This window comes from Lepidochelys kempii, chromosome 25 (genome assembly GCF_965140285.1).
Source record: "Lepidochelys kempii isolate rLepKem1 chromosome 25, rLepKem1.hap1, whole genome shotgun sequence".
Taxonomy (NCBI): domain Eukaryota; kingdom Metazoa; phylum Chordata; order Testudines; family Cheloniidae; genus Lepidochelys; species Lepidochelys kempii.
This window is the reverse complement of record NC_136404.1, coordinates 16,124,042-16,149,214: the sequence shown is the minus strand read 5'-3', so window position 1 is coordinate 16,149,214 and position 25,173 is coordinate 16,124,042. Positions and strand designations below refer to the sequence as shown.

At 64.8% G+C, this 25,173-nt stretch overlaps 1 protein-coding gene across 4 annotated transcripts; it reads right to left on the bottom strand.

Annotated features, from left to right (window-relative positions):
• Positions 1-692: 692 nt before the first annotated feature.
• On the bottom strand, positions 693-25,173 carry FCHO1 (FCH and mu domain containing endocytic adaptor 1). 4 transcript variants are annotated; one of them, XM_073324176.1, is made up of 30 exons: positions 25,069-25,173; positions 19,148-19,217; positions 17,315-17,399; positions 16,334-16,528; positions 13,965-14,056; positions 13,569-13,643; positions 13,094-13,235; positions 12,657-12,809; positions 12,338-12,442; positions 11,976-12,074; positions 11,453-11,549; positions 11,232-11,276; positions 10,906-10,978; positions 10,718-10,739; positions 10,238-10,295; positions 9,216-9,397; positions 8,971-8,995; positions 8,306-8,368; positions 7,821-7,872; positions 7,371-7,462; positions 6,453-7,067; positions 5,747-5,859; positions 4,862-4,967; positions 4,559-4,670; positions 2,957-3,112; positions 2,714-2,846; positions 2,131-2,330; positions 1,755-1,819; positions 1,158-1,322; positions 693-815 (listed from the first exon to the last, which is right to left on the bottom strand). In XM_073324176.1, exons 3-30 carry the CDS (start codon positions 17,339-17,341, stop codon positions 793-795), a joined length of 3,285 nt encoding a protein of 1,094 aa, XP_073180277.1. In that variant the 5' UTR covers positions 17,342-17,399; positions 19,148-19,217; positions 25,069-25,173; the 3' UTR covers positions 693-792. The 4 variants fall into 4 exon arrangements, with proteins under 4 accessions (XP_073180277.1, XP_073180278.1, XP_073180279.1 ...); XM_073324177.1 differs by lacking the exon at positions 8,306-8,368; XM_073324178.1 differs by lacking the exon at positions 16,334-16,528.

Genomic DNA, 25,173 nt, shown 5'->3' with positions numbered 1-25,173 from the left:
AACTCCCACAGCTCGTGCTTCAGCCATGGCGGGGGGACCAGATCCACAAGGGGGAGTCTCTGTAGGTGGATCCAAGAACCAGGCCTGCTCTCTGGCACAAGCTGGGAGTCTCCCTTTCCAAGGGGGCAGCAATCCCCCTTACTTCCTCCAGGCCCGGCGTGCACTAGTAAATACCCCACTCGGCCTGGAACAAACAGCTGGGGCCGGGCCAGACTAGCTAACAGGCAGGCGATTAATTAGCAGAGAGTTTGGCGCGCCTCTTGCTACATGAAAGCTGGCAGCAGGTTCCGCCTTGATCGTGGCAGGATTTCAGGGCATGGAAAAAGGGGCAGCGGAAGCAGACGGGTCGTTTTATTAGAAAATAAAGTGTTTATTAAAAGGGTGATGACCCCCCCCAGCTTCCCCTCCTCCCCCCACCCCCGTACAGCAGCTGGGAGAGTGGAATGGTCTGTTCCATGAGCAGGGGGCCCCCAGCTGGGCCGGTGCAGGAGGAGTTAGGCTAACGGGGAACAGGGCTGTTCTCTGTCCAGTGCAATTCTGAGCTGCTCGGCCCATCCAGGGGCCAAACCCCCAGCCCAGCATGATCCCAGCAGCATCGCCCCTCCCACCTGTGGGGGCCAGTGTCACGGGCCAGGGGCCGGACCCCCACTCCCCTCCCTCCAGATCTGACTTTGTTCCAGTGTTTAAAAATCCAACAGCAGAGAAACCCCCAGGGGCAGCAAACGACTGAATGAGCCAACGTCCGCTGGGGCTTTAAAACCAGGAATGAACAAGGGGGACGAGCGCAGCCGATCAGGAGCCAGCCAGATAAATGCCTAGGAGGAAACATAACCATGAGAGGCGGAGACAGACACTGGAGACTCCCGGTATAGGCCCCCCGCCTACCCAGCCTCCTCCACTCCCCTGTGCTCTGATCATATTCCCCTCCCTGGGATCCCTTTGTTAGTACGGCTTATTACCAATCCCACCCCAGATCAGGCCGCATCGTGCCAGGCCCTGGCTCCAAAAAGAGCTTCCAATCTAAACAAAGGATGAGAGGGGAAACTGAGGCACGGTGATGGACAGGAGTGGGAGGAGTTCTCCATGTGCAATCAGGTGGAAGTGTCCCCCCCACCCCGCCCACCACCACCAGTGATGTGCCCAGCTCCTGCGGTTACCTGTGGCGAATCTCTTCTTCACCAGCGACATCCTGTACCCGCTGCCCGCCAGCTCCACCTCCACGCCCGACAGGGTGCTGCCCTCGCTGGTGAACTGGGCCGCCACGGGGCTGGGTTTGCTGGGGCCGTAGAGGGGCTCCCAGCAGGCGGAGAGGTGGCCGCGGCCTGGGGACCAACGCGGAGACAGACGGGGCTCAGGATCTCACTGAGGGTTCAGACCCTGCCCACCCGGGGGGAGAACAGACTCCAGAGCACTGAGCCATGGGGGGCTGACACACCCTGGAGTTGGGGGTGCCAAGAGGGACAGCTGCTAAGAGCCACCCGCCCCCCTTCCCCTTAGCTCACCCAGCAAACCCTGTTCAGAACCAGGAGCTGGCAACAGGCCAGCAGGCGGCACCGTACCCAGCTACCAGCCCCCTACAGCCCCCCCCAGGAGCCACTATGGCCAGTGGGCATAGGGGCCAAGGGCCATGGGTTTGCAGCTCACACGCAGCCCCTGGCTGCCCCAACATCAGAGGGAGGGAGGCTCAGCCCTCCCCCCGACAGCCACCCCCTCCCCCCCCCCCACAACCCGGCAGGGGCACTGAGAGCTCTCACCGCCACGATCCGGGGCCCCAGGAACATCCAGCAGCCTCCACAACAGACGCTTCTCCTCCAGGTTCCTGCGGGGCGAGAGAGACCCGGGGGGGGGTCACCCCACCAGGCGAGGGCTGGGGGCACACACAGGTCCAGCCATTACCTGATCTCCCCCGCCCGCACAGGACTCCCAGCTGCCTCCTGCACCCCATCCCTCCTCCCCCCATAGCCCCCAGCTGCCTCTTGTCCCCCCCTTCCCCCTCCCTCTTCCTCCAGCCCCGGGGCTCCCAGCCTCCTGCCCCCCCATCCTGCCCCCCCTCGGGACTCCCAGCTGCCTCCTGCCCCCTCCCCAACTCCTCCCCCAGGCCTGAGCCGCCGCCCCCACCCCAGCTCTCACCAGCTGGCCGCAGGCTGCAGCCGCACGTTGGCGACCGGCTCCTCCACGGGCAGTAGCACCTGGACGTTGGCGAGGGGCCTGGGCGCGGCCATGGCACCGGCATTGTACCCGTACTCCACGCTGACCTGGGTGGCGGCCGTGGTGCAGTCCCAGCGCACGGCCAGCTGCAGGGGGGCCGCGCTCGGGCCCAGCTTGGAGAACTGCCAGGGGAGCAGAGAGCGGCTTGAGGGGCCAGTGCCCCGGCAACAGTGGGGGGCTGGGAACAGCTTCTGCTCCCCCCGGAGCAAAACCCAGGAGTCCTGGCTCCCAGCCCACCCTAGACTCCGCCGCCCAGAGAGAACCCAGGAGTCCTGGCTCCCAGCCTCCCCCTCTGCCCCCCCGGCACTTTCTAAGCCAATAGACCCCACTCCCCTCCCAGAGCCTGGGGTAGAACCCAGAAACCCTGGCTCCCAGCCACCCCCTGCTCTAACCCACTAGGCCCCACTCCCGTCCCAGAGCCACGGAGAGAACCCAGGAGTCCTGACCGCACCGCCTGGCGATAAGGGGATCCCGAGCGGGCAGGACTTCCCTGCTGGCACCTCACCTGGTATTTGAGAAGGGCCACGTTGTAGTAGGAGGCGGCCGGGGCCTGCTCTGCCTGCTTCTGCAGGTGCCCGGTCAGCGCCGGCATGTTGAGCCAGAAGTCCTTGGTGCTGGGGTCGCTCTGGGACGGGTCACTGCGGGTGGGAAAGGGGTGGGTCAGACCGGCTGGGATGCAGCCGCAGAGCCCCAGCAAAGCCCCCGTGGGCCCCCCAGCTCCGTGGCCGAGCCGGCCCCACCCCAGTACCTGTACAGCAGCTCAGCACTGGGCAGAAACTGCTCGACGAGCGCCGTGTTGAGCAGGCGGAAGCTCAGGACAGGCGGGGCTGGGCTCCCACTGAAGACGTGGACAATGCCGGCGGGGAAGGACATGGTGAGCTCGCCCGTGATCTTCACCAGACAGCTGCGGGGGAGCCAGGCATTAACTCAGAGCCCCCCCCACCCCCAGCAATGGGCGAGGAGAGCCCAACCCCCCACAGCCTACGGGAGTCCAGCCCCACCACCCCCTCCGGGGGATTGTGGGAATGGAGGGAGGGGATCTCCCAGTTCCCACAATCCCCCAGGGCACTGGGGTGGCCAGATCTCCCATCTTTCCCCCCACCCCATTCACTCAATTCCCTGGAGCTTGGGGGGAAGGCAGGGGGATGGGAGATCCAGTCACCCCCATGGGGGGGGGGTGACGCCAGCAGACCAGGTCCCAGCTCATGCCAAGGCTCCTACGTCTCCCCTGAACCCTGACAGATCCAGGGCTGGACCTGGCCGGGCTCAGCGTGTTGGTGGAGCCACGGGGGGGGGGGGGCGGGGGAAATTAGGGTTATAAGCAGCCGGGTCCCACGTGTTTGCTCTATCACTGCGAAGCACCAGCCAGGAGAGAACCAGTGCCACGTGCGAGATACCAGCCTCCCACAAGAGGGGTCCGCGCCCACGCACCCACACCAGACCAACCAGCATGGGACATCGGAGAACAAGACTTCGCCGGGGCTCCCCCCACCACGGCAGGAGACTTGCCCGTGAGTCCCTGCAGTCGAAGCCCAAGGCTGGGAAGGAATCGAAAGCCCTAACGAGGAGGAACATGATCTTTTATGCTGCTTGGGCTTGGGAGGGGGGGGAAGGAAGGATTGCTAGGCAGAAGATCTCCAGGGTTTGGCCTGGGTTAGCCCCAAAGGAGACACAGAGCTTGTTTATCATAGAAGCTTCCATTACTTTTGGAAGCCAGACTGGAACTGGTTTGAATGCATCTCTGTTGCCTGCTTTACCCTTGTCAATAGCTCGCCAATTTCCTTTTCCTAGTTAATGAATCTTTAGATCATCTAGGATCACACTGGCTAAGGGTTCGGTGCCAGATCTCAGGTGCAACTGGCGTAGGGCGAGTGATTAGTCCTTTGGGGCTGGGAGGAACCGGCCTATTGTTGTGATTTTTGGCGGGAGGGACCATCTCACCTGGGTGGCGAGACAGAGCAGGGCACCCCAGGGGACAGGCTGGGACTCCGTGAGCTGGTGAAATCTAAGCAAGGAATCCCAGCCAGTGCGGGGGCAAGCCCTGCTTCCCAACGGTCTGCCCTGAGCTTGGCACCATGGTGGAGCGTGGGGGGGGGGGAAGAGATGGGAGAGCCACCCCCCCAGTGCCCAGCGGGATTGTGGGAAGGGGCAGGGAGTGAGGGATCCAGTCCCTGTCCTCCCCTCCCCAGTGCCCCATGAGATTTGGGGGCAGATATCTAGCCCTGGCGCTCCTCCAAGCTGTCTCTCTTTCCCTCCCCATAACCAGGGCATCCCTAGGCTGGGCCCAACAGTGCCTGGGTTCAGGGAGCCCAGGCTGTAAACGAGGCTGGGCCCCAATCCCCCACCTTACCTGTTGGGGTCCTGGCCCTTGAAGTAGGCATGGATGTACTCAGTGAAGGCAGTTGCCACAGGAAGCGCATCCTGGGATCCCAGCACCACAGGGCTGGGGCCTCGGGAGAGCCCTGGGGGGGCGGGAGGGGAGGTAGGGTCAGGTACGGAGCCTCCGCTCAATCCCAGCCCATAGCTCCCCCTTCCCTCCCCCGGCTTGGGCCCCCTCCTTTCTATCCACAGGTTCACCCCCTGCCGCCACCCTGATGCTCGGGGCCGGTCCCCTACCCTCCCACCTGGCCCGCGCGACCCCCGGGGTACGTACCCAGAGCCGGCTGCGAGACCGTGAAGAAACTGCGCTCACCCAGGCTGGGCGGAGCCGAGTGGGAAGGGCCCGAATTCCACAGGGGAGAGGGGCTCAGGGAGCGGGACTGCAAAACCAAGGGCAGTACATGACGGTCCAGGCCAGGGACGGGTTAACCCAGTGGCAGGGCAAGGAGGGGATGGGAGAATCCAAGGGCCTGGGATCCCAAAGCACTTTGCAAATGGGAGCAGGATCATTAGCCCCATTGTACCGGTGGGGAAACTGAGGCACGGGATGAGACACGGACTTGCCCAGGGCCATCCAGTGGGTCAGGACTGAGCTGGAAATGGGTCCCAGTCTCCTGCTACCTACCAAACCTCACTTCCCTCCTGGACCCAGGAGCGCCAGCCCCACCGCTAACCATTAGACTCCCCAGAAAAGCATATGCCCCCCGCCAGACAGCATAAACCAGCCACCCCAGGGGGTCTGTGCGCTCGCGTCTGCTCCGGGATCTCAGCGACGGCCGGAGATCAGCCACCCTGGAGACCCCTCAAGGTTGGTCATGGCTGGTTTTTCCCTTGAGACGCAGACAAACCCCGCAGGGTGGGGGAAGGAGCCTTTAGCCTGAATCCGCCTCTACAAAGTTGAAAAATTCCTCAGGCTCCCATCTGTTTCACTTCACCTCCAGCTCGGGGCCGACTTGCGGATCCGCTCCCCAGCCCCCACTAAGGGTCAGCGACGCCAGATCCCTGCAGAGCGCCGCGCTGGGACCCAGGTGATTGGGGTTCAAACCCCAGCTCTGCCAGACTCCCTGGACAACAAGTGACTTACTCACTCCGTGCCTCGGTTTCCCCATCCCTCCACACACACCCCGGCTCCCAGCCAGCACAGCGCAGCGCCACCCACCAGGTCACCGTGGCTGCAGGCGGCCTGCCCCTTCGAGGGCCTCTTCGTCCTGGAGCGCCGCGGGGGGGCCACCTTGGGGGCGGCGCTGGGTGGGGCGGGCGCAGGGGGAGGATCTGCAGAAGCACAAGGCAGGGGTGGGTCAGGGTCCGTCCCATGGCATTGGGAGCAGGGGGAGGGGAGGCACATAGGAGCTGTCTGTGGGGTGGGGACGCAGGGGCAGGAGTGCCCCCCAGCCGCGTGCCGGGGCCAGGTGCTCAGAGGGGTCGGTCCAGGAGCTCAGGAACCAGAGCTGGGTCACGCGGGAAAGCGACTCAGCCTGGCACCTAAACAGACACGTTTCCTCCTCACTAAGAGCGCCAGGCGGGTCAGATTGGCCAGTGCCTGAGAGACCTGGAGTGAGAATAGTGGGGCTGCCGCTGGTCAGGACTGAGGGGCACCAGCAGAGCTGGCGGGGAGCCCAGAGCTGGGATAGCAGGGAGGATTTCAGGGGCTGTGGGGTGGGATCGAGGGGCACCGGCAGAGCTGGGGGGAGCCCAGAGCTGGGATAGCAGGGGGGATTTCGGGGGTCTGCAGGGCTGAATTGAGGGCCACCAGAAGAGCAGTTGGGGGGGGGAGGTCACCGCTCCTCGCGGTACCCCACTCTCGTGCTCTGGGAAGCAGGGAACTGAGAGGCAGGTCCTTTCACAGCCCCCCGGACCGTACTCACCAGGCTCAGCCCGGAGCTCAGGAATGGCCGGAGTGCTGCTGTCTGTCAGCCTGGGACTGGGCCCCTGGGGAGTCCATGGGGAGGGGCCGGAGGGCTCCCTGCAGCTGGGGGGCACCGGAGAGGACGAGGTGTTGGAGGGGGGGCAGGCCCCATGCTTGCAGGGCTGCAGGGCCTGGTCCAAGACAGGACTGGGAGGCCTGGCCACCGAGGCCTGGGGGTCCCCGGAGGGGTCGGGCGAAGGGGCCATGGCACTGGGGCAGCGGGAATCGTGCTGAGACCCCGCCCCTGAGTTCTCCCCGCTGGGCTCGGAGCCGAAGGCGGCAAAGCAGGGGGTGTCCCGGGGCCACCCCGTGGGGCTGGCGGGCGGGGGCAGCCAGGCGCTCTGCTCCTCCAAGGCGGCCGTCGTGGGGGGCAGGGCGCCCCGCTCCTCCTGGAGCCTCGGGGAGCCCTTGGCAGGCCGTCTGGTGAGGGGGCTCTGGGGCGTCCAGGGTCTGGAGTCTGGCGAGGGGCCCGTGGGGGGATGCGAGGGGGAGTCCAGCCCCGAGTCTTCCACGTTCTCTGGAGACGAGGAGGAGAAGGGAGACGGGCTGGAGCCCAGGCCGCAGGCTCGGGAGGCTGTGGAGACAGGGTGACCTTCCTGTCACGGATCCGCCAGCGCAGAGCCGCCTGCTGCCCCGCGCCACCGGAGGGAGCCAGCGAGGGCAGGGGCAAAGAGCAGCTTTGCGGAGCTCAGCACAGAGGCTGCAATGCCCAGAAAAGCCAGCGGGGGAGAGCCCTGGCTACGAGCTGAAGCCAGAGCACAGAACCCAGGAGTCCTGATCCAATTCCCAGCTCTCTCTCACACACTGCGAGATGTCCCCGCCCCGCTGTGCCTCAGTTTCCCCTCCTGTGATGCAGGCACTGGCAGACCACGCTTACCTGGGAAATCCTCCGCTTCGAAGGCCGACTCCAGCGGGGGCCCGAACAGGGCTGCAGAAGGGGCTACATCCGGCCAGGGCTTCCCTGCGCAGCTGGGGACAGACCAAAGGAGGGAGAGATCAGTGGGGCCCCATGCACACTGTTACTCGTGCCCCATCCTGTGCCCCAGGGTGTCTGCCCGAGACATCTGGGGCGCTGGCAGCGCTAGCTGTGGGGAAGGCCAGGCTGGGTGGGCCCTGCTGCAAAGGGGGCCTGTTGCAGCCCCGTGGGGCTCCAGCACAGGAAGGGCCTGGGAAGGCCTGGTGTATCGAGGATGGGAGGCCCCCACCATGAGCTGACCATGCAGTCCCAAAACCGCCCCAGCAGCCGGGCACTGGTGCTCCGGAGAGCAGGCACATCATACAAAGACCCCAACATCCATCCCTCCCCATGCCAAGGGTACCCCGGTACCTGGGAGTCCATACGGCAGGGTGTGGGGGCTGCAGCTTCCCAGACTCGTCACCTGCAGGAAAGGAGACGATCTGAGCCAGGACCTAGCCCCCAGTCAGCACCCAGAGCCACCGCACCCCTCCCGCAACCACCCCCCCAGCAACTGGCCACAGCCCCCACCCATCACACAGTCAGCCCCACCAACTCCCCTTAGGCCAGTGAAAGCTTCTGAGGCTGCCTGCCTGAGTCTGCAGAGAGGCTGAACCAACAGGACCTGGGACGGGGTGCTGCCCCAAGGCCTCTTGCATGGGCGTTAATTCTGACCCCTACCGATGGTCACCTTGATCTCAGTATTAACCACGTCACTGCCAAGCCTTTGGAAAGAACCATCCAGCTACTCTAGCACACTAGGGCGGGGCCTGTGGCCACAGGGGCGGGATTTGCAAAGCACCACGTTTCCCTCCTTGCCCCCCTCTCCCCCCCACAGTCTCCAGTCACGGCCTCACCTGTACCCAGGGCCCTGACAGAGCCCACATCCACCGTGATGGTCGTCGCTACTGGTAAGTGCCCTGGGGAATAACCACACGGAGGGCATCACTGGGGCCCCGGGACTGGAACCTGGACAGCTCCCGACACAGCAAAATGAGAAATAACCCCCCCTCTTCGGAAGGCTGGCCGGGAGGGGGTCACGGTGCCTGCCAGCGCCCCCTGCAGCGGGGCCCGTGCTCTTGTATCCAGATGGGAGAGTCACTAGGGGCTGAGCAGTGCTGGGGTCATGGGGAAGGTGCAGCCCCCCGTTATCCAGGGCACCCAGAGCTAGGAGGAGGGAGATCTGGCTGGGCCCTCACAAAATTAAGACCACCCATCAGAAACTGCTCTGGGCAAAGGACAGCTCAGAACTCTCCAGAGGGCCGGGGTGCAGAGCCAGCTTCTGGGGGGCGCTGCCAGGACAGGATTGGCACCCATCTCCCCAGACAGGTGGGGGCGGGCCACAGGCGCCCTGCGTGGACCTCCCCTGCTGCATGGCCCATTGTACCCACAACAATCTCCCCCCACCCCACCCCACCCCACCCGGGTTTGGCATCTCCCCTGTCCACCCCTACAGAACCCTCTGCTTCAGAGCCGAGGAGGGGAGCACGGGGCGGGGGGAGAACAGCTCAGCCACACTTACTGCAAGACTGTCTCTTCACCGTGCCCTGCGAGAGAACAAGGGGGAGGAGGGATCACCAGGGTGGCAGTTAGCAGCCCAGCCCTGCAGCCCCCAGCCCCATGGCCACCCCTCCCCTCCCAGACCCACAGCCACCCCCTCCCCTCCCCCCCAGCCCCACCACTGCTCCCTCCCAGCCACCAGCCTGGTCCCATGCCACTGCACCCCAGAGGTCCCCTGCTTCCCCCGGCTCAGCCCCCGGCTCTCACCCCGGTGCTGGGGGGCAGGGGGAGGTTCCCCACTGTCGCCTTGAGCTGCTCCACAGCGGCCTGGCTGCTGCCGGCGGTGTCGCAGGGTTGCAGGGGCTTGATGCGGACGTAGAACTTGCGGGGCTCGTCCTCGTCCTCGTAGTCCGAGTCGCTGGACGAGCAGCCGTGGGTCCCGCCCGAGCCTGAGCCGGGGTTCAAGGGAAAAGCCCCCAGACCGGAGTGGCGCTGGGCCCCTGCCTGCCATTCTCCTGGCCGCCCACTAGGTGTCGCCTCCACCCCAGTTCACTGCATCGAACCCAGGAGTCCTGGCCTGGCGCCAAACCCTTGCCCAGCCTAACTGGTTCCCCCTCCATCAGCCCTGAATCATCAGCCAGGCTGGGCTGGGTCCCCCAGAGACCCAGGTTCTGTTCCCGGCTCCACCCCCAATCCCCCCGGGGTCCCTGGGCAGGTCCCTGCAGCACTGGGCTGCAGCTTCCCCCATCTGTGAAGCGGGGTCTGGGTCTAATCAGGCCACAAGTTGTTCGGGGCAGCACCCGACCCAATGGGCCCGGATCCCAGCTGGGGTCTTGAGTGCCAATAAGGACTCCCAGTGCCAGTTTGGGCAACGCCACGTGCCCCTTGCTCACAGGGCCTATGCCAGGCGTGGATCTGTAGGGGAGAGTCCTGCTAGGCCGGGGTTCCCTGCCACAAAACCAGGGGAGCTCTCCCCTGATCCGAGCCTACATCTCTCAGGCTCAGCCCAGGCCCTGCTGGGTTCCAGGGCCAGCGGGTCTGAGCCCAGCCTGGTTCCCCCGGCACAGGGGGTTTGGAAACCGAGTTCCTGCCCTGGCGTGTTAGTGCAGCCAAGCAGGGGGGCTGGATGCCCAGCACCTCTGCCCCCCCACCCCAGGACATGGACCCGGGCGCCGCCAGGCAGGAGAGGAACTGTCTGGGCAGGGGACCAGGGGCTGAGCCCACCAGCCCCTCCCACCCCCAGCTGGGCCCCACCCTGGCACTCGCCCCGCCAGTCAGCCCAAGGATACTGCTCTGGTTGATGTCAGGCCGTACAGTGAATCCCTCCTCGTCCACATCCGGGCAGGTCTGCGGGGGGAGAACGCAGTAGGGGGGAGGGGCTGCTGCAAAGGGGGCCCGTTTTAACGCCCCACCCTGCCCAGGAGGGACCCTCCTCCATCACCCATTCAATCCCAGGGGCATCTACCGGGCCTGCGGGTCAGGATTGAGGGGCGCCGGCCAAGCTGGGGGGAGTCCAGGGCTGGGACAGCAGGGCGCTGCAGGTCGGGAACATGTGATTTCAGCGCTGCAGAACCCCTGGGGCAGGGGTCTCCTCTCCCCCCCCAAACTTGCCCCAGGTGGACACCGCCCAGCCCCCCATTACCGAGAGCTGCTGGGCCCTAGCGAGTCTGGCAGCACCATGGGCAGGTGCCAGCGAAGGAAGGAACGTGGCCGGATCCACCCGCTACATCCCCCCAGCTGGCAGCACGTGACCCAGGGCAGCTACTCACCAAGTCAGCGTCTGGGGACTCCCTGGGGGGGGAAGAGAGAGAGAGAATCAAGGCCCCTGGAACTGCCCGGAGAAGCCCAGCAGGGCAGGGAGGATGGATGGGCCGGAGGTGGGGGAGATGCAGGGTAGGGAGGATGGATAAGGGGGGCAGGAGGGGAAGAGGAGCAGTAGGGGCCGGGGGGAGCTCACACAGTGTCTCGCTCTCGGTCTCTCCGGCTCAGCCCGGGGATGCGGAAGGCTTTGCTGAGGCTCCTCTTGGGCCCTGCGGGGGACAGAGCGGGTGAGCGGCTCCTGGTGCAGATCCAGCCCCTCTTCCCCCCGGAGACGGCTCAGCCCCCCAAGCCGGGACAGCTGGGCCCCGGGTGCTCCCAGCTCCTCCCCACAGGCATCACTTCCGCCGCCCGCCCAGAGCCCAGGGATGATCCCAACGTCCCGGCTCCCCTGCCCCCGTGGCCGCCTCCTCCCAGGCGATGCCCCAGCACCCACAGGGCCGCCAGCTGCAGAGACGTACTTGCCTTCCTGTGCTGGGACCATTCTGCACTCGTCGAAATCCAGCACCCCTGCCAACAGAGAGCAGGGCAGGGGTCAGCCCGGCAGAGATGCCCACACCCACCCCACCTGCCCCAGGCCCCGTGCAACGTGTGCAAGAGCAAGCCCCGCCCCTCAGCCCCGTGCAAGAGCAAACCCCGCCCCTCAGCCCCGTGCAAGAGCAAGCCCCTCCCTCGCGTGCCCTCACCCGGCCTCTCACGCCCGGTGCCCTTGCTCTCGGCGAATCTCTGCAGCAGCATCTCGATGCCGATGTTCTCCACGTTCTGCTTGAATTCCTCGTGCACCTGGGGGCAGGAGGGAGGAAGAGCTCAGGCTGCGGCACTCATCTCGCTGGTGACTGCCCAGGCCCCCCTCCCCCATTCGCTCCCCACCCCCAGCAGCGTCTCCTTCGGGCAGGATGAGATTGTGGGGGTTACAGCTGCCCTCTCCTCTACCCCCTAACACCTGATGCCCCAGCGCACGCCCCGCCCCCCTCTCCACAGCCCACCCGCCCCAGCGCACGCCCCCCGCCCCCCTCTTCACAGCCCACCTGCCCCCCCGCCCCAGCGCACGCCCCCCGCCCCCCTCTTCACAGCCCACCTGCCCCCCCGCCCCAGCGCACGCCCCCCGCCCCCCTCTTCACAGCCCACCTGCCCCCCCGCCCCAGCGCACGCCCCGCCCCCCTCTCCACAGCCCACCCCCACCGAACACACACACCCCGGGGTGCGCACCTGTCCGATCTGCACATGCGTGTCCTCCACGGAGTGCGAGTAGGAGCTGATCAGCCCCTTCATGTGGTGCAGGTGGGTCTCCTCCAGCTCCTGGAACCGCTGCCGGGGGGGGGTGGAGCAGTTAGATGAGAGGGGTCTGTGCAGAGGGTGGAGTTCCCAGCGGCATCTCTCTCACGCCCCCCCAGCCCAGCTGGACCCCTGCAGTATAGGTGCCCCCCTCCCAGCCCCATCACCAGCCCACACCACCCCACACTACCCCGAATGAGATTCGAGGCAGATTCCCTCTGCCCCCACACCCTCCCGTGGCTGCCCCTTGCCCCCCACAGCCTCCCGACCCCCCCAATGCCCACCGCCCCACTTACCACGGCCGAGTCCAGCATCCTCTGCTCAAAGTCTGCCCGGGCCATGTTGTACTTCTCCACTGCGTGGCGCAGGGCCTCAGCCGCCTTCTTCGACTTCCGCTCGGCCTGGCAGGGGCAGGACAGAAGGGGGGTGGGAGCTGGGAGCAAGGGCTCAGCTGCTCTGCCCTGCCATGGGGAGCGGGCATCGGGGCAGTCCCCACTCGTCAACGGGGCACTGCCTGCCCCCATCACCCCAGCCCCTCCCATGCCGGTCAGACCCCCGGGTGATGGGCCACAGCCCCCTTCTCCCCCCACACCGCCAGCCGCCCACCCCCAGTACCTTGTCAATCTCCTTCTGGTTGGTTCCCTCCCGGCGCAGGCGCTCGGCCTCCAAGCACTTGCTGTGATAATTCTCCTTGGACTTGGGCACCAGCTGGGCGACACCCTGCAGCAGCTGGATGGCCTCCAGGGTCCCCGACACCTCCTCCTTGGACTGGTGGGACAAGAGAGGGGCCTGGAGATGGGGAGGAGGGGAACTCCCCCCCCCCAACCTAAATGCCCCTGTCCCAGGGATGCCCCTTGGTGGGAAGCAGGGAATTTGGCTTTCTGGGCCCATTCAGCCCTTGGCATCTCAGCCTGCCAGGCGAGGGGCGCCTGGCCCAGCGAGAGCCAGGTGCAGCCACCCCCTGCCCCTAGCCCATGGCACCCAGGGAGCCACGCTGACAGCAGCCCCGGGCGTAAGGGGCGGGATTGTACCCGGGACGGGGCGGCGTGTACCTTCTTGTGCGCCTTGCCCTGCTCCTCCCCGTAGCGGGCGATCTCCTTGAGCAGGTCGTGCAGCTTCTTCACCAGCTCCAGGTGGCAGAGTGCCAGCTTGTCGGAGGAGACCCGGAACACCTCCCAGAGCGGCGCAAAAGTCCTGCCGGGGCCGAGACGCAGGCGCTGAGAGCAGGCCCCCCGCCCTTACCCCCGCCCGGGACCTCGCACCACCTGGGATGGGCAACTGGGTCTGCGGGCAGTGGGAAGCCTCTGGTCCCATGGGCACCCCCCAGTGGCCAGCGCTGAGTGGGTCCAAAGGAACGCCCCCCTGCCAGGATTGTGGAGCAGATGGGGGCATTGGAAGATACAGGGGAGCCCTCTCATCTCTGCAAGGCCCATGCGGCTGGAGAGAGGGCCTTCCAGCAGCAGGAGGTTCACACAGCGACAGGGCTCAGACACGCAGGCCCGGCCCCCCGCGCTCTGCCCTGCTCACCCGAGCTGCGTGCCATTGGTGGCCATCTTGGCCAACTTGGCCATGGACTTGCCATAGATCTCCTCCACGGTGGCCCTGGAAGCAGAGAGAGAGAGAGAGAGAGAGAGAGAGGGGGGAGGGAGCATGAGGGGAGCGAACGGGCAGCGCCCGGGGGGCAGCGCGTGGTGGGGACAGCACATGGTGGGGGTGGGCGCTGCCCTGCCACACACCGGGGAACAGCAGAGATAGCCCCAGGGCCCTGGCGGGGCTCAGCTCCACTCCTGGGGCACAGGACTGCATTGCCCCGAGCACCAGCTCCACACTGGCCCGGAGCCGGGGCAACACCAGCGCCCCCCTAAGGGCGGGAAGCACCGCGCTGCTGGGGCCCAGGCGCCCCTCCCGCACCCCTGGCCCTACCTCTCGCGGACAAAGTCGGCCAGCTCCTTGGTGGAGACCTGCCCATGCTTCACGTTGTGGTACAGCACGTCAAAGCCCTGGTTCTTCTCTCCCTGCAGCGGGTGGCAGAGAGCAGAGGGTGAAGGGGGCAGAACGCCGCCGGGCCCAGATCCTGCCCCTATCCCTGGGCGCTCTCCAGTGGGCTTCGGGGGAAGGGGCATCTGGGGTCCCTGGCTCTGCCTACAGGCCAGACAGGACCCCACGGGCGGGGGGTCCCCCACAGTCACTGCCCATTGCCTTCCCTCCTGCCCAATCCACAGCCCCAGCTCTCCGCTCTCTCATGGTGGCAGGAAAACCCAGCCAGGCCTGAACTCTGCCCACCCCCCGGCTCAGCATTTGCCAGGGAGCCCCAGTGGCCACTAGCGCAGAGCAGCGGCCGTGGGGGGAAAGGTGGCAGGATGGCATTTGCCAGCCCTCCCCAGCACTCGCTCCAGGAGCACGGGGTGCCGTGGGGCTGCTCTCCCCCAGCTCTAGGATCCCCCTGGACTATTTCAACCCTTCCCCCAAGTCAGCCCCCCCCACTCTGGCCTTCTTGTAAACAACCCAGCCACATGGCCGCAGGCTCATTAGTGACCCCCCAATGCGGGGGGTGGGGGGCGGTGCCAGCCACACCCGCTGTGTAGAAAAGCAGGAGTCCGGGCAGGGCCGTGCAGGGAGAGGGGCTGACAGGAACTTGCTCGGTGCCAAGCTCCAACAGGCATGTGGTGCCAGCCATGGGCAGGCAGCTGGGAGGGCTCCCACTCACGCTCTGGGATGGGGGTGGTACAGATGCACCTTCCCACTACCTCAGCTCCTCCTGGACCCTCCCCCGGCCAGGCAGCGGGCACCACAGCCAGGGCTGGGCAGGGAGGGCAGAGGCCCGGGTGGCTCTGTGCTGGAGATGGGTATGAAATGCCCATTGGTTGGGGGGGCCCCACATCCTGCAGCAGAGGAGAAGGGCGATGGGTGGGCAATGCCACTTGAACACACCAGCCCCCCACATCCTGGGCTGGTTACCAAGGGGGGCTGTGGGCACCCCGTGGGTGAGCTCACAAGTGCCTGTGGACAGCCCGTTCCCGCCCCACACCCAGCACCCCATGAAGCAGCAGCCACAGCTGCTGGGGAGACAGGCTGGAAGCGCAGGATGTCAGGGGGGGTGGCCCAGGGGAAATCTGACCCCTCTCCCCGCCGGGTAAGAAGTGGGGTGTGACAGCCGGGGCAGAGGTGTGGGGCAGGAAGGTAAAGGAGATGCAGCAGTTAATGAAGGCTCACAACCCCACTACCTCCCAAGTCAGCATCACTAGCCCCATGTTACAGCCATGGGGAAACTGAGGCACAGGGCAGGGAAGTGACTGTGCAAGGTGGGAGGGGCAGCCTTTGACCCCAGGCATCCTTAGCTCCCAGGCCCACGTGCAAGGAGAGGGGGGCAGGGAGCGGCCGGCTCTGTCATTGGTGGTTGGGGCTGAACCCAAAGGGGAATGATGGGGGGGGGCAGTTCACTCTGGCAGCCCCCTGGCAATTTCCCTGCACCACCAGGACCCATGTGCGCCCCAGCACAGAGCACTGTGCATGGCAGGCAGAACTCCTGGGTTCTAGGCCCAGCCCTGGAGCATACTGTCCACCCCGCGGCCTTTCCGAGGTGGGCTGCGGTCGGCACGGCCCAGATCCAGTCCCCAGGTCCTTGGCAGCCCCCTACCCCACACCTCTGCCTCTGGAGATTCCAGGTGGGGGTGGGGGAGGGTAAGGGTGCGCTGTCGCTTTAAGAAAGCCACCTGGCAGAGCCATTGGGGCAGCAAGGAGAGAGCAGTGCACGGGTCCCGTTGCTACGGACGATGGGGTTGCCTAGCTACGACTTTGCCCTCCTGCTTATAAACTGGATCTGGTTGGAGGAACGCAAGGGGGGGCATCATTTTGGGGGGAAAGAACGGAGACACCCCCCCACACACTTCCCGGGCGCTGCGCGAGGCACGGCTGCAGGCAGGCGGCACCAGGCTGGGCGCGTTCGGACCAGGCAGTGGGCAGGTGTCGGCTCGCGCCCAAGCCAGGCCCACCCAGCCCAGACCCCAAGAGATGGAAGTGACCCATACCTGCTCACGGCTCACCCCCAACTGCACAGGGAGGGGGATGCCCCCTTCCCATCCCAGTGGGGCTGGACAGCAGCTGGCATGTGCCCTGCGGCCATACCAGGCATGCCACTCTCTGGCCAGGCAAATGCCCCCCAGCTAGTCACAGCGGCGCAGTCCACACGGAGGAGGACCAGTGGCCTCATAGCCCGTCTCCAGGCTCCCAGATCTGTGCAATCTCCACATCTACCCCCCGCCCAGAGTCTAATGGGCTCCTTGCCCCTGTACCTGGCGCAGGTCTCCCCCATCACGGCTCCCGCCGGCTAGAAATCTCCCCAGCACAGCCAGGCCTCCAGGGCCAGCCAGGGACTGCCTGCAGGGCAGCGGCGGGGCTCGGATCTCCCCGCACAATGTGCATCCATCACCAAGGTATTTCGGCAGCTCCGCAGTCCTCCCAGGGCTGTTTCCCTTCCCAGCAGCGAGCTGCAGAGGTGGAGAGCCCCTAACTTCCCACAGCTGGAGGAAAGAACCCCCCCCGACATCCCCAGAGCAGAGAGCACAGAGCCTGGAAATCCCCCCTTTTGGCAGAGTGGGCACAGATGGGGCGAGGGGAAGCACAGCCAGGGTGTTACAATGCACCAGATGGTCACAGCCACCCAAGCCGGGGAACTCCGGGCCAGCAGACCCATGGCCAGCACAGCCTAATCATTCGGGGAGCCCCTCCCCGCAGCTCTGCACCAGGGACAGCCTACGTTCTCTGGCTCCCAGATCTGCACTCAGTCCCCTGGGCCACATCCGTCCTGCCACCCCACAGGGGGCAGTCCCAGTTCAAAGCCAGTTTGCAGCAAGGACAGTCAGGCCCACAATTCCAACTGGCGGAGGGGCAGCGCGGCCTAGGAGACAGGAGAACGAGACAGAGTCGGGTGCAAGGGGAGTCTGGACTCCTGGGTTCTCTTCCCAGCATTGCCACCAATCTGCTGCAGGACCTCAGGCAAATTACTGCCTCAGTTTCCCAGCTGTGTAATGGGAATTAGACTCCAGAGCTCATGTCCACCAGCCTCCTAAGCCAGCCCCACCCCAGCCAGAGCAGGGCATTACAGTGTCCGGGCCAGGCGCATACCCCAACGCAGACCCACACGCCGCAGTCAGGGCCCAGCTCTGGGGTTTATGGACAAGACCCATCTCTCCAAGGATGCTAAGGAACAACCCAGCTCCATTTGAACCCCACAGCTCAGAGTCCCCCCCCATACCCTCAAAGGAGACACTTACCCAGAAATGCTCCCCAAAACAGGACATCTTGGAGCTGGGCGGGACGACGCTCCCTTCCGGATCCTGCAGCTCAGCTCTCCGGCCTCTGGAGCAAACATAGAGATCAGGTGGTGCAGAGGCAGGTTTCTTCCCGTCACGCCCCACAGGGAGCACCGCAGGACAGAGAGATCTCTGCTCGGGGGCGGCGGGGGGGGGAAGAGCTGCTTAACGAGACAACAAGGGGACAGGCCCATGGGGACACCGGGGAATAGGTGTGATACATAATTCTCCAAGGGTGGGAACATGCTTGAGAGGTTAGAGCAAGGCAAGCGGGGTGTCAGGACTCCTGGATTCTATTTCCAGCCCTAGAAGGAAATGGGATCTAGTGGTTAGAGCTGGAGGGAGCTGGGACTCCAGACTCTTGAGTTCTAGTCCTAGATCTACCAGACTTGTAATGGTTAATTCTTCCGGTGCCTTGCTTTCCCCACCCCCAAGGCACAGAGCCTCTCACAAGGACAGCCTGCAGACTAGGACTCCGGACTCCTGGGTTCCACCCCTGATTCTGCCACTGACTCCATGCATGAGTCAGTGCAGCCCAGTGCCTCAGTTTCCCCACTCAACGCAGAACCGGCCAGCCTCCCTTTCCTCCCCGCAGGCTAGTGGGGAAAAGCCGCGCCCGTGTGGTGCTCGGGGGCAGAGCCAGGGTCTAACGGGGGCGAAGCACTTTGGAACAGGGTGCATGTTTCTTTTAAAACCTAATCAGCTCGCAGACCCCGTGCTGCCGTATCCATGGAAACGGGCTGTTCTTTATATCCCACACTCGCTGGAGCCCGGTGTGCCACCCTGTCCTCACACTCCTCAAAAGGGCTGGCCCTGCCGCCCAGACACCCCGGCGCATCGGGTGGCTATCTCCAAACCCGAGGAGGTTTTGGACCCTGGCCGCGCATCCCCACCACGCAGGGAGCCTCCCTTGGCACCGGCACAAGCCAGCAAGGAGGGCTGATCAGCGCCAGGCAGTGAGCAGGTGCTAAATGTCACGGCGAGAACCCAGGGATTGGACGCTTGAGGAATGCAGCCAGGATGAGGGCTGGGGCTGACACCGGATACACGGCTGAATAATGAATGAGGCTCTGCCTTGCGCCCCCAGTACCTCTGCCCGCAGCGTCCCAGCGCGCTCACCAAACCACCTAACGCCTGGGCCACCTTCCCCATGGGGAAACCGAGGCATGGGGCGGGGAGTTGCCCAAGGTTGTGGAGCTAGTCAGAAATCAGGAGTCCCGAGTCCCAATCCTCCCTCCCCCATCCTCGCCACTAAATCCTACTCCCTTCTCAGCGCTGGGGTAGAGAACCCAGGAGTCTTGGCTCCCAGCTGCCGCTGCCAGATTGCTGAGCCCCCAGCTCAGAGGGGATCCCTGGGCCATATAGCAAGGTGAGGCACAAGCATGACTTTGTAGAGACCCTCACAGCCTACCGGGTCCCTAGTTCTCTAGCCCAGGGGGGGGCGCACCTGGCTGGCCTGTAACCACCCCCTGCATCACCTGCTTCCACAGTGCCGTGAGGTGAGCCTGGGGTCTCTAGTTCCCAGCACAGCACCGCGGTCCATGGGGGCATCCCCAGCCCCTGGGCTCGTTCACAGCCCCCCGAGCTCTCCTCCCAGCCTACCCCTACCCCTCCCCCTCCGTGCAGGAGAGAAAAACAGGAAACTAGAAAATCTTTGCATGCTCAGTTTTTTCCTTCTCTCTTTCAGGCCTTGGGGTTGGGGCCAAGCTGCTCAGTTCTTGCCGTGGTGCTGAGCCCTGGCCCCATATGCAGCAGGGCCAGCCCCCGTGGGCCCCCCAGGGCCACCAGACTCACCCAGCACTGACGGGTGCACGGTCCCCGCTGGTTCATCCTCAGCTCTGTCCTCCTGGGGGACCCAGCGCAGCTGAGAGAGAGAGAGAAACCAGAAGTTAGCACAGCACCACTTCCGCTGTGGGGGCCCGGGGGGGCCACCAGCCAGTTAAGCAGAACCAACACCTGTGAGTGCCTGCTGCCTCCGCCCACCCCTGGCCCGGCCTGGCACCCCCGCTCCTCTGGCGCATGACACGAATGGGCAGGTCTCAACCCGGGCCATTTCCTAACCAGCCCCCCCGCCAAGCTACATCTGCCCCTCCCACTCACGTGGGGCTGCTCTGCACACTTACCACCTCCCATCCCCAGGGCCCAGGGCACTTTCTAAAGGAGGAGAAACTGAGGAAACAGTTAGGGGAAACTGAGGCACAGAAAGGGAAAGCGACTTGCCTGAAGTCAAACAGCAGAGCCGGGAATAGAACTCAGAGCTCCTGAGTCCCCGGCCAATGCTCTACCCACCACACCCCGCTGCCTCCGGCCTAGTCATACTCACCCCCAGGCACTGAAGGCTCACACCCCCACCACCACCGTCTGCTCTACCAGAGAAACCCGGTGAGATGGCGCTTCCCGTCCCTGCTAGCCCTGTCTTTCCATGGCAGCCTCACACATGCAGACATGGGGCTGGGCACAGGAGCAGGGAGGGGGACCCAGATGGGAGCGGAGCGGAATCCACTTTGGGAGCAATGACCCAGCGTGGAAATCGATCAGTCCTGCTGCCCTGCCCGGCCTGTGGGCTCAGGAATCAACAGGGGGCACCTGCCTGGCAGGGGAAGGAAGCTGGGGACTCCTCCGCCAATGCTAGGAAGCAATCAAAGCAGGGGCCCTCGTCCCCATTGCTGGGACGCCAGCTGGGCACCCCCTTACACCGAATGAGGAAGGGGCTTTGCAGCCAGACTATCCTAGATGGACCACAGAGATTCCCAGATGCACCCATGGCATCCCCTGCACGGCCCCTCGCCAGGCAGAGGGGACGACGCCACCAGCCCTCTTCTCTGATGGGCTTTGGCGTCTCAGGGGCGGCAAGAATCTGCTCCAATTGTTGGCAGAAGGGGAGGGGGGAGGTCGGAGTCTGCTCCCTTTCCCAGCCTGGAGGGCACTCTGCCAACAAAAGGGTTCATATTTCTATAGTCCCTCCTCTTTCCCCCACGCCTCGGCCAACGTGATCCCTGCTTATCGGTGAAATGCAGCCACCTCTGGGACGGAACATGGCAGCTGTTTAATTGTACCCAGCAACGTGGCACACACCAAAGAGCAGGGAACCCCCATGGCAGGCTGGGATGGACACAGCCCCCGGATGGAGCTGCAGAAGGGACGGAAGTTCCCCAGGGTAGACTCTCACCAGGTCAACGCAGGCTGCATCCTGGAGCTCTGCATCTCAGCCATAAGACCCCAGGATCAGATCTCACAATGCCCCTGCCCCCACCCTGCCAGGCAAGCTGAGTTCTTCTATGCACACTGCCCACAGAGGTTGGCAAGGCCTGGCTCATGCCATGGTACAGCACCCATGTGGTGATGGGCACCTGTCGGCACCGGTGCCGTTTCCGCCAGCACAGGCCCAGCAGACGCTGGTCACCTGGAAGCACGGAAGGGAGCCAGAGGGATCGAGAGGCCCTTGCTGCCTTGTGACTCCTCTGGGGTGCCCCAGGGCTGGTGCCAGACTCACACTGCCAGGCTCTGACCTGCAGGGGGCATAAATGCACCCTGGAGCGGGGGTCACACCCTGCTGGAGTCAGCACAGCATTTAGGGAGAGGAACAAGGCCAGCCCACGGAGGGTGCTGGACTGGGAGGGCAGGGGGCTGTGGGTCAGGACTGAGGGGCATCAGCAGAGGCGGGGGGGGGTATGTTCGAACTGCCGCAGAGAGAAGCTTGCACAACACCCACCTCCGCTGCCAATCTCTCCATTTCACAAGCACTAAAATTAACGCACAGAAGATGGAAAAGGCCCAGAGCGCAAGGAACAAAGCAAACCCGGGGGGCGGGGGGGGGCGGGGGGGGGGGCACAGCCTGATCGGGTCTAGCAGCGCTGGACCCCAGGGAGCAGCAAGGCCTGCGGACAGAAGTCCCCAAACCCAGATGCGTCTGCCCCGGCCAGGGGACATCAGGGGCTGGGGTTTAAACATTAACCTCAACCCAGGCAGAGCAGGGCAGGGAGCACAGAGCCTGCCTTAAACATGGGGATACCCCCCCTCCAGCCGCCTCCCCACCCTTCTCAGTACCAGGCCCCCACCCCGAACGCTGCCCCCCTGCTCACCCAAGGCCTGGCCCCCATGTATACCCCAGCAACTTCTAGGGCAGGGTACTTGGTTCAAGGTACTTGTACCTTCTCGAGGGTACTTGGCCCAGTTTTTGGGGGGGAGGGACAGAGGGGGTGAAGGCCCTGAGTTACCCCTCCCATTGGAAACGGAAGCTCGCAGGGAGGGTCTTGTGCCATCAGGCTCATTGTGTGCACCTGGCAGGGGAATTGGACGCCTGGGTCCTTTCTCCCCAGCTAGGGCCGCTCCAGCAGCCTTCCCTCCATGAGCGTCCAGCAGTCCCACATCCTAGGATAAGCCGCGAGCAGAGGGCGAGAGGATGGTGGGGCAGGGTGCTGGCTGGAGGGCTCCCCGGTCCCCCTGCCCCAGCAGTGGAGGAGGGGGAAGAGACGGGGGGAGCGGCACCTTGCTTGCCAGGCCATCCCGGAGTCATAACCCAGGAGTCCTCCCACACCCATACATGCCCTCATCTCTAGGGCACAGGCGTTCCAACCCCCAGCTCCCGCGATCCCTAGGCCCCTGCCCTAGGCACACGAGCGCACGCCTGCCTGTGATTTGCCAGGCGCCCCAGTCAAACCGACCAAACAGATCTTCAGATGTTGCAGCCACGGGGAGACATCTCCTGGAACCCAGCGCCCAGCTGTGCAGCTCAGCCCCGGGGGGGACGGGGGGACCGAGGGGGGGGAAGGAATTCAGCTCTCCCAGCTAGCAACAGACGGTGCACCGCTCCACGGGGTCATTCCAGGCCAAGCTGCCACTCTGGGCAAGGCCTGAATAAGACGCAAGAGGAAGATGCGCAGGGCTGGGCCTGCGGGGCACTGGGCTTGGCAGGAACCGGGCACTGCGCTGGAGCAGATTAACACAGAGACAAACAACAAGCGGTCGTCTCAGCAGCCTGGCACTGCCAGCGCCTCCCGCGTGGACGCAGGAAATGAGCACGCCAGGCCCCGATCTCACCCCCTTCCTGGAGCAGCTGCCAAACCTCCCCAGGCAACTGGTACCACAGCAAATTTCCATCAAGAAGCTCCCCCACCCCCAGTCAGTGCTTGGCCCTGCCCGCCCCGCCCCCCCCAAATGCCAGGGCACAAGGCCTGCCAGGGCTCTAGCTCCGATATTGCCAGTCAGCTTCCTTCAGTCACTGGCATAGCAGGTTTTCCCCGGCTCAGATCCAGGCGCACACAGGGAGAAGCTGCAACAGGAGAACATGCCCCATCGCCGAGCCAAGCTCTCAGCGGCAGAGCGAGCTCTTTCCCACTACCCTCGCCCGCCCTCTGGGGCGGGGGAACCCTGGATAGGCTGGAACAAAGCGGCCCACAAGGCTTTCAACCCTTCCCATCGACAGTCCCAAGCTAGGAGCTTTACGGCTCAAGGTGCCGGGTTTCAGAACTGGCCTGGAAGCTCTACCGAGGGGAAGCAGGGCTCTCGAGCTCTCAGCAGATCTAACACCTAGGTTTAAGGAGGCAGGAGGAGGTAAACGGGCCCTCCCTTAGCTACCATGGATGGCCCGGTCTGGGAGCCACTGCGTGCCAACCCTGTCCTACCCTGCCAGCGTAGGACTAGAGCAAGACATGGCAGCACTTCCCACTCAGCATGTGCCATGCTTGCAAAGTGGGCAATATGCTGCCTTCTAGTGGCCTGTGCATGGAGAATAACACTCTACTACTGCTACCAGCTAATGGCCTTACCCCTTTGGCTCACCCAGGTCTAGGCTGAAGACCCCAGGTTCAAACCCGGCTCGGATCGGCACCAGAGCAGGTGGGAGCCAGAATGGGAGATGAGCAACAACATTGTTGGACCTCCTCAGAGAGGGGCAGGGAACGCACAGCCAGCCCCGCCAGCCTGAAGCACCAGCCCCGCAACGGTGCTTCCCAGGATCCAGTCACGGACTCTCAGAGGATCCTCATCAACCGAGATGACCAAGGGCACAAGGCCCAGACAACCTGAGCATCCCAGTGAATGAAATATACAAGAAGGTCACTGCGGACGCATCTCAGGAGGGGCAAGGGGGCCACGATGGACCTCAAAGGAAAAACCGCCCACTTGCTCCATAGGCAACAGGTCAAGGAAACCGTGGGTCATCCCAGGCCAGATGCCAACATACACAGCCGCTCCCCCCCCCGAAATGTTTCCACCCACCTGAGCGTCAGCCCTTCATTCAAAGGAGAGGATCCATGCCCTGGCCAGGAGAGCTCCGGCCGCCCATGAGCCCCTTTGCTCCGGAGGGCATGCAGCACACAACCCAACCCTGCAACGCTCCCAGCGGCCGCCCACAAGCCACATCCAGTGAGCACTCCCTGTCGCCCCACGTCAGAGGTCTCAAACGGCGCGTGCTTCCATGTGCGTGGCAGATGAAAGAGAAACAGAACGTTTAAACAGCGCCTCTGAAGAACACTTAGCAAGCTGGCGCGCGCTTTCGGGTCTGCCTCTCCCACACACAAGCCGCGGAGACAACCTGACAGCCTCGCCGTCGTTCAGGCTTCAACAGAGACAACTGCTTGGGAAGGCGTTCTCTCCCCCCGCCCCCACCCTTCCCCGACAGGCAGAAACCTGCTGGCATCTTGCACCCGTCTGAAGCCAGCTGAGGGGCAACCGCTCACCCAACATGGGGATCACAGCCTGCGTGCACGCCAAGTAAGGCTGGGGTTAAAGAACCCCCCCCCCACACACACACACACACTAAAATCCTTCCACACCCCCACAGCGCGGGAGGAGAAATCCAAGTCCACTGCAAGAATCAGACAGGGGGGGGGGGAAGAGCACATTTCTGAGTCCCCGTATCCAATGGCCTTCACCCGAGAGCACAGACACCTGCCCCAAACCTGCAGGGCTGGAAAATTTCAGGCAGGTGGCTGGGCTCAGGCAGCTCGGGAGCAGGGAGCAAATCCCCCAGCTGCAGGGACTCTGCCAAAAATATTAAAAGCGCCTTCCCAGCGAAGCTACACACTTGCCAGCCCCCCCCCCACACACACACATACACACACACGAGCCCCCCCATCTCACCTTCCTAGCACCTGGCTCAACTCACGCCCTCCCTGGGCCCTTGCCTGCTAATGACAAACATTGGATTTTTCCAGGCCAGACCCTCAGCTGGTGTGATCATGGTGTTCAGTGGGGCTGGGGCCCACAGCCACCAAACGAGGGGATTGGGGGGGGGGGGAGGGATCCGGCCCCCACTGGAGCGGGGGCCCACTGAAGCGGGGGCCCACTGACACCAGCCGGAGAGGGGAGAGGAAAGTGGCCCCACACAGATTTCATTTTACCCTCCCTTTCCCATGACAGATGGGCACCTGCCCCCTAGCCCGAAGGGGCAGGTTTGCGGGGCGGCCAGTCCCTGCCAGGGGTCTCAGACCAGCAGGTCACCCCCGTGCACACCCCAGGCCCACAGAGGGGGACCCCACGCGGGATCGGCCGCGGCCGGGGGGGGGGGAGGGGGGAAGAAGCGCAGGCGGCTCGCAGAAGGGAGGGGGGGCCCTGTATGGGGGGGGATCAATGGGGCGAGCGGGGCGCACAGAGCAGCGGCAGCTCCCAGCTGGCCCCCCAGCTCCCCATGGCGAGGGCAGGTCACGGGCGGCGGGAGGCCTCGGGGGGTGGGGGGCGGAGCAGCAGCCCGGCCCCGGGCAGGGCGCACTCACCTCTCCGAGCCCCGGCGGCGAGCGCAGCCGCACCCGCCCGCCCCAGCGCCCCAGCTCGGGCTGCAGCCGCCTGCCCGCCCCGCAGCCGGCCGGGCTGGAGCGGGG